The sequence below is a fragment of the Haliotis cracherodii genome, unplaced genomic scaffold (assembly GCF_022045235.1).
Source record: "Haliotis cracherodii isolate W230 unplaced genomic scaffold, xgHalCrac1.p SCAF_9, whole genome shotgun sequence".
NCBI lineage: Eukaryota > Metazoa > Mollusca > Gastropoda > Lepetellida > Haliotidae > Haliotis > Haliotis cracherodii.
In genome coordinates, this window is record NW_027266343.1 from 25,890,303 (window position 1) to 25,903,545 (window position 13,243).

The window sequence follows — 13,243 nt, forward strand, 5'->3', positions numbered from 1 at the left end:
AGACATGATTAAACACATATTAGGCTATTGTGATATTGCAGAAGATTTATGATGACATGACATTAAATCCCATTGTATGACGCATGTATACAGGGATATAAGCATGTGAGCAGCACAATAATCTCAACCATTTTTATGTATGTCATCCTCAGGTACACGTGTTCACTCAGACCAGAACGTGTGGGCTGGCTGTGATGGCTGGTGATGATGTCATCATGGTGGATAGATGTGGACCCAGCATCACTAAGTCTGTCACTGTCAAAGTCCATCAGAATGGACAATTGACACCAGGGTTGGCCATCTCAACTTCAGGAAGTGGAAACAAGCTACGGGTCAGATTATGGGTTATGTCTATTGTTGAAAAGATTATATAAAATCCAAGTTCCTCCCACTCGGTGGCCTGCTTAATATGCTTGGGTTTGAAACCACACCAGTGGTTGAGGTTTCACCAAAGTGCTAAAGGCTAAGAAACACAACATTTGGATTTTTTCGTTTAACACTGACCTAGCGTGATAACACTGAAATGAGTGATATACTGTTTGAATTAAAGCCCATGTCACTTATCCTTCTCACAATGAAGCTACGTACATGTTCCAGATAAGCCTGCCAACTGGAACGCACATCACTGTCCGCCTCAGAGGTAATAACTTCCAAGACATGGACATCTCTGTCACTTTGTCACCTGTTGATTTCAACAACACTTTAGGTAAGTCAAAGTCAGTAGTTTTGAAGGAACATTAAGTCCTGCTACCTAATGCAGTATGTTTCTATTGTAGGTGTTAGTAACCAGCAGGACTAAGTTCCAAGGATCTCTGTCTCACAGTTTTCTACTGTTGTTTCAGGACTGTGTGGATCGTATGATGGAGATGTCTTGAATGACCTGGAAATGATGGATGGATCCATCTATGAAAGACCTGGATCAAGGCCTGATGTCTTCTCCCTCTCATGGCGGTCAGTAACATCACACATATAACAATGTTAAAATAATGCCTTGCTCTAGTTTTACATATTTTACATGTTTTGATTTTTTTTTATTATAAGTACTTATGTCTAAAAAAATTTCTCAGAGCATGTCTGAAAAAAACATTTGATAAAGTTTTTATTTCTATTTTGATCTTAATAATTTGTCAATGCTTTCATTTGCAAAAATCACTTTCTTGAAATGGTTCTAATCATATGGTGAATTCATACTGTTTGAGTGTGTGTGTGTGATGTCAATGCTCATTGCTCATTAGTGTTATTTTATAACCAGCTTGGCCTAAGGCTGGAGCCATTTTGGGCCTAAATACAATAAATAGTATGAGGTGGCACCTTTGACCTCAGTTCGATCCATGCTAGCTGGTTCCTGTACTCTCTCACACCCACTGATTACCCATGATGAACATAATTATTTAATAATGAAATGTGTAGAATATAAGGACAGAAATATCATCATTAGTAACTGAAACAACAAAGGGTTTAATCAAATTTTATAGACAATACATTATGCCAATCACCTGATGTATGCCTTTTTTTCAGAGTGCTTGTAAATATGACATTGTATGGCGGGTACTGTCAGGAGGCCGTGATGACTGAGTTGTCAAGGTTCTGTGACTGTCTTGATGGTCGCAATGACACCTGTGATGACAGACTGGACATTATGCCTTGTCCAGGGACTGCAGATACAGAGTTCACAGGTATGTGGAATCCTGAATGTCATCCAGTAGATTTATTAGAATTGCAACGGATAAATATGCCTACTGTATGACCTTCATTCACATAGAAGATATTATTTGAGTGTTCATGTCAGCCATTGTTCACTCGTATAATGTAATGTTCTATTTTTATGAACCCCGATATGTTTGCCCTTGTAGGTAATAGATATACCAAATGTATGACTTTCATTCACATTAGGATATGCTTCTCCATTGATATGCGCTACTGTATTACTACACTTGTAGGGCTTGTGGATCCTGAACCGGACTGACATGTATTGTGACTTTGTTGTTCAGACATGTTTGTGGTCCACAATTTATGTGGAGCTTCTTCTCATGGTGTGTAGCCAGCTTCCCTGTCCATGTGAGCTCCCCATCCTGGACTGTTAACCTGTCCATGTGAGCTCCCCGTCCTGGACTGTTAACCTGTCCATGTGAGCTCCCCATCCTAGACTGTTAACCTGTCCATGTGAGCTCCCCATCCTGGACTGTTAACCTGTCCATGTGAGCTCCCCGTCCTGGACTGTTAACCTGTCCATGTGAGCTCCCCATCCTAGACTGTTAACCTGTCCGTGTGAGCTCTCCATCCTGGACTGTTTACCTGTCCAAGTGAGCTCCCCATCCTGGACTGTTAACCTGTCCATGTGAGCTCCCCATCCTGGATTGTTAACCTGTCCATGTGAGCTCCCCATCCTGGACTGTTTACCTGTCCAAGTGAGCTCCCCATCCTGGACTGTTAACCTGTCCATGTGAGCTCGCCATCCTGGATTGTTAACCTGTCCATGTGAGCTCCCCATCCTGGACTGTTAACCTGTCCATGTGAGCTCCCCATCCTGGGCTGTTAACCTGTCCATGTGAGCTCTCCATCCTGGACTGTTAACCTGTCCATGTGAGCTCTCCATCCTGGACTGTTAACCTGTCCATGTGAGCTCTCCATCCTGGACTGTTAACCTGTCCATGTGAGCTTGCCATCCTGGACTGTTAACCTGTCCATGTGAGCTTGCCATCCTGGACTGTTAACCTGTCCATGTGAGCTCCCCATCCTGGACTGTTAACCTGTCCATGTGAGCTCCCCATCGTGGACTGTTAACCTGTCATGTGAGCTCCCCATCCTGGACTGTTAACCTGTCCATGTGAGCTCCCCATCGTGGACTGTTCACCTGTCCATGTGAGCTCCCCATGCTGGACTGTTAACCTGTCCATGTGAGCTCCCCATCGTGGACTGTTAACCTGTCCATGTGAGCTCCCCATCCTGGACTGTTAACCTGTCCATGTGAGCTCCCCATCCTAGACTGTTAACCTGTCCGTGTGAGCTCTCCATCCTGGACTGTTTACCTGTCCAAGTGAGCTCCCCATCCTGGACTGTTAACCTGTCCATGTGAGCTCCCCATCCTGGATTGTTAACCTGTCCATGTGAGCTCCCCATCCTGGACTGTTTACCTGTCCAAGTGAGCTCCCCATCCTGGACTGTTAACCTGTCCATGTGAGCTCGCCATCCTGGATTGTTAACCTGTCCATGTGAGCTCCCCATGCTGGACTGTTAACCTGTCCATGTGAGCTCTCCATCCTGGACTGTTAACCTGTCCATGTGAGCTCTCCATCCTGGACTGTTAACCTGTCCATGTGAGCTCCCCATCCTGGACTGTTAACCTGTCCATGTGAGCTCTCCATCCTGGACTGTTAACCTGTCCATGTGAGCTTGCCATCCTGGACTGTTAACCTGTCCATGTGAGCTCCCCATCCTGGACTGTTAACCTGTCCATGTGAGCTCCCCATCCTGGACTGTTAACCTGTCCATGTGAGCTCCCCATCCTGGACTGTTAACCTGTCCATGTGAGCTCCCCATCGTGGACTGTTCACCTGTCCATGTGAGCTCCCCATGCTGGACTGTTAACCTGTCCATGTGAGCTCCCCATCCTGGACTGTTAACCTGTCCATGTGAGCTCCCCATCCTGGACTGTTAACCTGTCCATGTGAGCTCCCCATCCTGGACTGTTAACCTGTCCATGTGAGCTCCCCATCCTGGACTGTTAACCTGTCCATGTGAGCTCCCCATCCTGGACTGTTAACCTGTCCATGTGAGCTCGCCATCCTGGACTGTTCACCTGTCCATGTGAGCTCTCCATCCTGGACTGTTAACCTGTCCATGTGAGCTCCCCATGCTGGACTGTTAACCTGTCCATGTGAGCTCTCCATCCTGGACTGTTAACCTGTCCATGTGAGCTCCCCATCCTGGACTGTTAACCTGTCCATGTGAGCTCCCCATCCTGGACTGTTAACCTGTCCATGTGAGCTCCCCATCCTGGACTGTTAACCTGTCCATGTGAGCTCCCCATCCTGGACTGTTAACCTGTCCATGTGAGCTCGCCATCCTGGACTGTTCACCTGTCCATGTGAGCTCTCCATCCTGGACTGTTAACCTGTCCATGTGAGCTCCCCATGCTGGACTGTTAACCTGTCCATGTGAGCTCTCCATCCTGGACTGTTAACCTGTCCATGTGAGCTCCCCATCCTGGACTGTTAACCTGTCCATGTGAGCTTGCCATCGTGGACTGTTCACCTGTCCATGTGAGCTCCCCATGCTGGACTGTTAACCTGTCCATGTGAGCTCGCCATCCTGGACTGTTCACCTGTCCATGTGAGCTCCCCATCCTGGACTGTTAGCCTGGATGCATCTGGAAACAGATGATGTTCGGGCACAGGGAATTTTAAGGGGATTCTTGTCATCACATTCTGCTGATAATTTTGCCAAATCAGATTCTACCACAGTTCCGATGGAAACTGTACTAAGGTGTCTCCATATTTGCTGATCTTGTTGAGTTCAACCATACTTGGATTAGTCATACCGGTACTTGAAACCTTCCTCCGAAACTTAGATCCTGCATAGACGTTAATGTCCACAGGCATGATATCCACCAACAAAACGACTAGTTGGGATGATCTGTTTCTTCTATGATCATATCCTTGGTTTTCCCATATCGGTCTCTTTTGGAGGGCATAAGAAACCCTAGTGTAATAGGAATCTTGCTCCTACATAAATGCAATCATGCACAGGTTTGGTTTTGGACTTTGTAGGGTGTACAAGGAACCCCAGTAGTTGTGTGCGGACTATCATATTCTGCTGGTGTTAAGGTTTAACAAAATAAAAGAATCGGTTCTCAGGCAATGGCTTTTGAAAAAAGGGTGTGGGTGACGGGGCTTTTTTTTGTTTTGTTATTTGTTCAAACTAGTATATAACCAAATAAACAGTTGTGTACAACCAACCTGAGAAAGGGCCTCCCTACATAAATCTATTCCTCGATAAAGAGCACACAACACAGGAAATAGCATGTGAACAAATCCGTACTGAAGTTAGTCCTGTTATTACACTCTCTGGCTTTAAAAGTGTTCATTGTGTATCTGAACATACATTTGTAATTCATTATATAACTTATATCTGAGATCTCATTCAATTTTGTTTACATTTATTTCGGCGAATCATGTAACTGATCGGTTAATCACATCAACTCACTATGAACTCACCTTGAAACGAACACTAGTCATTAGAGTCTGAGATACAAAGTTTTTTCGGTCGTTCTACCACTGTATTGGAATTTCTTTTCAGTTATGATATTGGCCATGACATGAAGTAGTTTGAAATCACCCATAGATCGGGGAGAAAATTGATGAACAGCTGATTGCTATTTCAAGCATATTTTACGAGACAAATACACATGTAATCTTAATCTCTGCGTTTGAAACATTGTCAAGCATTCAGTATACAAATACAAGTGAATTTGTAAATCATCATGTCTAGTGATGTTTTATTGTAAATTTCATGTGTTCATTGTAACTTGCAAACGGTAAAACAAGCACACAAACTCTGATGGCCGCCATAACCATAAAACGAGATGCGCATGTATAAATGGAAATAAAAACAAAAAGTATGGCGGACTATGTGATGATGCGGCGGTGCCTGCCTATTTTTTTAGCCTAAGATACCACTTTATCATCCAGGAGAAAATTTGGGCTACATCAGCACAATGTCTCAGCTCATGACAAACACATCAAATAAATAAGGACATCAGAAACATAATCAACATTAAATGTGGCTCTAGCGAATAAATGTTCAACAATTATTTATCAACAAAACGTATCATAAAACCTGGTACTAGCAGGTATGAATGATTTCTGTTTCCTGTTTGCTCTCAACATAGACAATCGTAGTCAGTGGGAAGAAGGAAGAAGCGAATATAAAACATGCAGATTATCGCTTACTACTTTCTTTTCTATATTACTGTCATGTTGCTTCTTGTCCTGATGCTACTGACAGGAAGTCATATATGGAGCCATTAAGCCACTCCAGATGAATGTGTGCAAACATGATGATCTGTACTGTGATGTGAGTGAATGGCAATGGGAATATGCAGAATGAGAGTATGAGAAGTTTTCATTTAATATAATTGGGATCCAGGATGCATAGGTAAATGTAGGTAGGCTTTCTTGAGGTCCAAACTGGTACAGTCTCCCATCCAGAGATCAGTTTGTAGTTTCTTTACTGATTCCATCTGGAATTTTAGTGAGCAAAAACAGAAATAAATGACCATGACCATGCGCATGTGTTTTTCTTCAGGACAAGGAGTAAAAGCCTTTAGTTTGTTCTGTTTTGTCAAATACTTGAATGACTTGAATGGTGATCAATGACCACAAAACCAAGTTCCCGGTCACCAACTTGTTCCCCAGCAGATGAAATTGTTGGCCTATTGGCCTGTTAAAAGTTATGTAAATGTAATTAATATCCTTCACTTACAACTTTGAGCATCCAGTGGTCAGTTGAAATATGGTTCCGCTTCTCGGCATATAGCATAAGACATCCCTCCAGCTGGTCCCTGAGTTGGCGTTAGGTTGAAGTCTGGTATTCAAGAATCTAAATCTGTAGTTCTAGGGTCTAAAGATATGTCCCTCCAACTTGGGGTCTGAAATTATTCCATTTCTGAAGTAATGTATCTTCTTTTGGGTGTTCCTGAAACCCACAGTGTCCCACTGTCTGTCACTGACTTTTTGGTTTGTTCTTTTGGTCCCCTATTCCTATTCCCTTTTTGGTCCCCCCCTTCTGGACCTGTGACAGCAAGTGTTGTATCTGGCCCAATATCAGCTGTGATTGCATCCTGATATGTGATAATAAATGATCTTCCTGCGTTTTTGTATTGGATGAAGCCTATTTGGTCCAACCTCTTCAAGAGTGGTTTATCTCCTGGCATGCCGCTGTACGATTCCTGAATAGGAGGTATGTCTTGTGCATGATCCACTCAGTACCTGGATGGTAACCGTTCTTCACGGTCAATTGCCATGCCCCTCTTGGTAGGCTTAGATGGCCGCAGCTGGTGTTGGTGTATCTACCTGTTCTCATGAGTCATGGATATCCCTACTCCAACTGAACCCATGGATTGTGGCCTCCTGACCCTACTGTGCAGTGTCCCTAATCCAACAGTGATCAGATCTTCTTGGGAACCCATGGATGGCAGCCTCGCAACCCTACAGTGCAGTGTCCCTCCAACATCCCCGGTTGTCATATCTCCCCTGTTAACCATTGTCATCTGTCTCACTGTTGGCTTCTTGACCAGGGAATACTGCTATACTGGGTCATGGAGAAACCCTGTCAATCAAGGCATGCACGTCAGCTATGTTTTGAGCATCGACTCAAAATTGGCTGAATGTGATACCAGAGGTGCTTTTAGATTGACTTGCTGCCTGGAAAGCCACCAAAGTAGACTCCCCCTTCAATCTGGCTCATTTCTCAGATGATGTAGAAGCTGTCTCCCTGGCTTTCTGTTTGTTGAACAAAGTCTCAGAGAGAGAGAGGAGCACATTGGACATCTCTTATTGAGTGTGCAAAGAGCATCTCTGCACCTCCAGCAAGTCACATGCAGATCTCTCGAGTCCATGCCAGTGGAGAAGTGGTTGCCATTGTCTCAACAACATGTCACTAAATATACTTATGTGACCAAGTTCAACTTCATCACCCCAAATGAGGTTCTTCAGAATCTTATGATGTTAAATGAAAAAACCCTTGAAATCAACAGTAAAACTACCAAAGTGAACTAGCTATACTCCCAAATGATTGTTTAAGATGTTGACTCTAGCACACACAGGAATGATTTGAGGTTTTCCCACTTTGTGCATGTGCAAAACAATGGCAGAGGAAAAGTTTTCCTCCACCATTGTTCTGCGCATGCACAAAGTGCAAACTATTTTGCACATAACTTATTAGGGTCAGCTGATGCTGAAGAGGACTTGGGTTAAAACCGAGAGTATTTTTATTGTGTGATGGCAGTTGAAATACAGGATTTTTGCAATGATGTAAGAGAGGTATGGTATTCGCAGGATAACTACAATTATGCTCCTCTGTATTACTACAGATATGCTAGATTGTATTGATACAGATATATTCCATTGTATTAGTACAGATATGCTCCACTTTATTACTATAAATATGCTCCTCTATTACTATGAATATGCTCCTTATTACTATAAATATTCTCCTCTATTACTATAAATATTCTTCTCTGTTATCATAAATGTGCTCCTCTATTACCATAAATATGCTCCTCTACTACTATAAATATGCTCCTCTATTACTATAAATATGCTCCTCTATTACTATAAATATGCTCCTCTATTACTATAAATACGCTCCTCTATTACTATAATATGCTCCTCTACTACTATAAATATGCTCCTCTATTACTATAAATATGCTCCTTTATTAGTATGAATATGCTCCTCTATTACTATAAATATGCTCCTCTACTAGTATGAATATGCTCCTCTATTACTATAAATACGCTCCTCTATTACTATAAATATGCTCCTCTATTACTATAATATATGCTCCTCTACTACTATAAATATGCTCCTCTATTACTATGAATATGCTCCTCTATTACTATGAATATGCTCCTCTATTGCTATAAATATGCTCCTCTACTACTATAAATATGCTCCTCTATTACTATAATATGCTCCTCTATTACTATAATATGCTCCTCTATTACTATAAATATGCTCCTTTATTAGTATGAATATGCTCCTCTATTACTATAAATATGCTCCTCTATTACTATAAATATGCTCCTCTATTACTATAATATGCTCCTCTATTACTATAATATGCTCCTCTATTACTATAAATATGCTCCTCTATTACTATGAATATGCTCCTCTATTACTATGAATATGCTCCTCTACTACTATAAATATGCTCCTCTATTACTATAAATATGCTCCTCTATTACTATAAATATGCTCCTCTATTACTATAATATGCTCCTCTACTACTATAAATATGCTCCTCTATTACTATAATATGCTCCTTTATTAGTATGAATATGCTCCTCTATTAATATAAATATGCGTCTATGTATTACTACAGATGTGACCAGTTATGTAGGCCTCCCAACAGCCTCTAGCAAATGTGAGGAGTCAGCATCTTCCATGTTCCAGTATGAAGCCGACTTCCAGCCACGGGTGAGTCGAACATGGACATACATTTGTTACAACACTAAACAGAACTAAAACAATGATATCTCAAGGTTAAACGTAGGTTGTGATGTAAAACATGGTTACTGGGGCCATGCCATATCTGTTTACACTTATGAATCCATGTATGGCTTGTGTATAATATCAATAATTCCCATGCTAACTTAGTTGTTTGTAAGAATAGATAAATGTAAGCGTTGTTAGAGACTGTGCCTACTCTCTATCTCCAGACATATGAATGGCCAACAGCTTCCAACAGAACTGAGTCTGATGTTCAAGACATTTGTCGGTCGGTGATCAATGGCTCAGATGTACTGTCCCAGTGTGCACAGCTTGTCCCCTCTCACTTTGACTGGGCTATGCACCTCTGCATTCAGAGAGTCAAGGTAACTGAATTGTCTTGCATCTTTTCTACATACTCTCATGTTTTCAGTACACTTGTTGCCACTACCCCTGTCTGTTTTACCTCATACCTAACAGAGTATATTTTTATGCAGTATTACCCATGTGATAATGCTTATCAGAATTCTGTTTCACTGTACTTTACAGAGATTTAAACAGTGGTAATATATGTGTAATATTCATTTAAAAATGCTTACAGTACCCAAAGCCAAGCTCGTAATGTTTGCCATTAATTATTTCTTAATTCTCACATGTTACAATTAAGTGAGCTTGTAATGAAATAACTTGAGTTTTGTTTGATACTTGTAATTGAGCTTTTTTCTTACCCCATAATAGTAAATCAATGACTGCATATGATTTTTGTCATAACCTTCATAGAAACAGTCTTCTAATAGGACTGTGAAAAACATTCAAATGACAATCAACTTGACAATGAAATGATCCTGTTTCCATCAAACTTACTTCTCTCGTGTCCTTTTCAGTTATATGGTGTCTTCTTAATGTCATTTAGAACAGCAAAAATACCATGGCACAAACAACATATGCATGTATTGTCTCGCAATACACCAAATGTATTAGAATTGTGTGAATCTCCATCTTAGACTAAAAGTACAAAAGACAGGACACAGTTAGGGGAGATTTCAACAACAAAAACAACCTACACAGGAGGACCCTCACCAGAATATGTATTTACATATATATTTTGAAAGATATAATCTCAGAATGTGTTCCATGGAGCTTTCTGATGCCAGTAGAGAAGCCTGTAGAATGGCATCAATCAAAACTGCTGAGAACCTTTATCCAAGGCATTATTTATAAGTCTGCGTGAATGGTCCCTGCCAGCCACTTAGAAATGTATGAAGCAGCTACATTTATTCCCACTAAGGTGTATGAAATGAAAACAACTCCGATGCTGACATGTTATTAAAGCCTTGAGTCATTTCATATTCTTCATGTACAAATTTAAGGTACAAACTGGGCATAAAAACTTGTCTGGGTCTATTGCATCCAATGCATGAAACAGTGAGGAAGCTATACCACCAGTGTTAGTACCTCAGAAGGATGCAGTGAATAGTCCTGGGTCCTCTTGCACAGAAAATCTAAGCTACAATTGTTGTGATCGTGATCTTAGGCTTCAGCTACAATCTCAGTACACTTGCACAATTTGGCTAAGATCATTGTAGGCTACAATCGATACTTACAACTGGCCGGACCAGTCTTTAGCCCTTACAATCGACTAAGAAGACGTCAACGGTGCTATTTTGTGAAGAATATGGCAGATTTATAAGGAGAGAACAGGTTTTTAGAGACAGAACGATGCAACTGGAGATTCTAAGTGACAAGGGAGGAAACTCTACATAGCTGTCACCAATGACACATGACTAAGGTTTTTTTTACCTCCACTGTTGAAGAGTTCGATATTAGCTAAGATCCATGCCATCTTCCAATAGCACTAAGATCGGTTTTTGCAAGTGGAAAAGGACAAGTGTATGGTGCTTGTAAAGTTGATTGTAGGTGCCTAAGATCAATTGTAACTGATTGTTCTGCGCAAGTGGACGCATAAGAGTTCTGGGCTTCAAATCTATAAATATGTAGTTTAAAAGTCACTGGTATGGAGGGCAATATTGGTTACTTATTTGTAGGTCAACACTGCCCACAAATGTGAGTATATGTAACGATGGTCGCAAATATGAATAAATCAACATTGGTCACTAAAGTTTGGTTAGGTCTATAAATGGTTTCAGTTATGATAGGTTTTGTCAAATAGCCATTTATTCAATGAGACAAATGGGAGCTGGGAGATTGTTTAATCAACTGAAGGAACTAAATTTATTTAAAACATTAAGATGATCAAATTTCAGTGAACATCAACCAGACAAGATTGACCCAATTGGGATAAAGCAAAATATTGTTGGTAGTGAAAAGTATCAGTGGCATATCAGAAACTTCATCTTGTCCCTGTTGAAGAAGATTCTGATTATATGAACTCAACTAAACATCCTGAAAATCAGTTCAGGATATAAATTGTTTGTTTGTAGATGACCGATAACAATGTGTGGGGAGCTGTGTCCCAACTGAGCCTGCTAGATGGCTGCCTGTGGGAGGCAGAGAGAAACACCACCCTGTGGGCGGAGTTGGGCGGAGTCCTGCAGCCTGACACTGTCTTCATCACTTCTCTGTGTGCTGAAAACTGTGCTGTCAGTAGTCGATGTAAGTACTGGAGCCACACATCTAACACAGCACATCTTTATATTGTGAAGACCGCCTCCATGGTCTAGTGGTAGAGTGTCTGCTTGGAGAGCGGAAGGTCTGGGGTTTGATCACCGGTCGCCTGATACCTAAAGACGTTTAAAGGTGGTACTTGTTGTTACCCTGTCTGGTACTCAGCATTAAGAGGCTAAAACAAGGACTGGTCGGCACAGAGTCAGTATACTGTGTCTGAGTGGGGTATTCATGTTAAACTGCGGCCTGGTATCTCAGTGTACTAGCACTATAAATTGGCATTAGTCCGGACAAGTACAAGCAGCCACACACACACGTGCATGCATGTCGCTACAGAAGTGCAATCATCCTGGAAGGGATGTCAAATACCATTTCACCTGACCTACCTTCTGACACACTGTTACAGGTAACTGCTCATGTCGTGGTGGATATGGTGGATCTACATGTGATGTCCGTCTGGACCAGGCTCCATCTATCAGAGATGTTGTAGGCAATGGATTGTGTGATGTGTCCCAGTCACAATGTAACAGCATCACACTTGTTGGGGGGCCATTTGCTGCCTCTGCTGACCTGGTGTGCCGCCTACAACTCCTACAGGTTAGAGTCTTTCAATTCTTACTTTTACCATACCACAACACTATAGCTTGACCAAATTAACTTGGAAAAACTTCATTTGATGTTTTTGTTAATTTTTATTTTTATTTTGGGCTCAGTGCTGTATGAGTGTTTTGGTCTCAATGATAATCTCCATGTAGTTAATGCAGTATTTGTATATGTATGTTTAAGCTTTAGTTATGTTATTTCTTTAATGTAGATAACTGAGGGTTCCTACACACAGATGGGGGAGAATGTTACAGTTGCAGCAGTGTTGGTAACTCCCAACCAAGTCGTGTGTCCTCTTCCTACAGCTGATAGTTACATTGTTACAGTCAGCAACAACAACATCATCTTTAGTGTCAGTGTGGTGTACACAGTCTACCACTCTAAATGCCATGACTGTGAGGGGGCTGGGAAGTGCACACTCAAGGTAATCGATTCCATAACATTTGTTCTTGTCCAAGATACTGACTTTAAATAAATTATCCTGTATTATTCCTTAATGCGTTCACTACTTACCTTTTGACAGCAGTGAAGCTGAGATTGATCCTGCTGAACAAAGAAAAGTGCAGTTACATTCAGAAGGAGGACCCCTAACACCCCCCCCCCCCCCCCCCCCCAATCACTAGCTAGCTGCCATGTCATACAGAGAGTGATAGACGACCGATGTCTTCATATCATTGTTGGTCACCATACAGAACACATGTGCTGCTAATTGGTCCTCAGTGGCTTGTGGCTTTCAACACTGCTATATAAAAACCAATATCCTTCCGAATGTGACGGTTGGTGTCCAGTCTGGTGTATTTTGT

At 41.6% G+C, this 13,243-nt stretch overlaps 1 protein-coding gene across 1 annotated transcript in view; it reads left to right on the forward strand.

The window, feature by feature from the left end:
• LOC139453352 (uncharacterized) overlaps positions 1 to 13,243 on the forward strand; it is a 318,833-nt gene that overhangs the window by 82,226 nt on the left and 223,364 nt on the right. Inside the window, exons 40-48 of the mRNA XM_071235025.1 lie at positions 153 to 332; positions 598 to 706; positions 843 to 951; positions 1,519 to 1,676; positions 9,106 to 9,200; positions 9,443 to 9,598; positions 11,654 to 11,825; positions 12,244 to 12,434; positions 12,652 to 12,864. Of these exons, the coding sequence (XP_071091126.1) occupies positions 153 to 332; positions 598 to 706; positions 843 to 951; positions 1,519 to 1,676; positions 9,106 to 9,200; positions 9,443 to 9,598; positions 11,654 to 11,825; positions 12,244 to 12,434; positions 12,652 to 12,864 (1,383 nt within the window). The remainder of the gene's footprint in view (positions 1 to 152; positions 333 to 597; positions 707 to 842; positions 952 to 1,518; positions 1,677 to 9,105; positions 9,201 to 9,442; positions 9,599 to 11,653; positions 11,826 to 12,243; positions 12,435 to 12,651; positions 12,865 to 13,243) is intronic.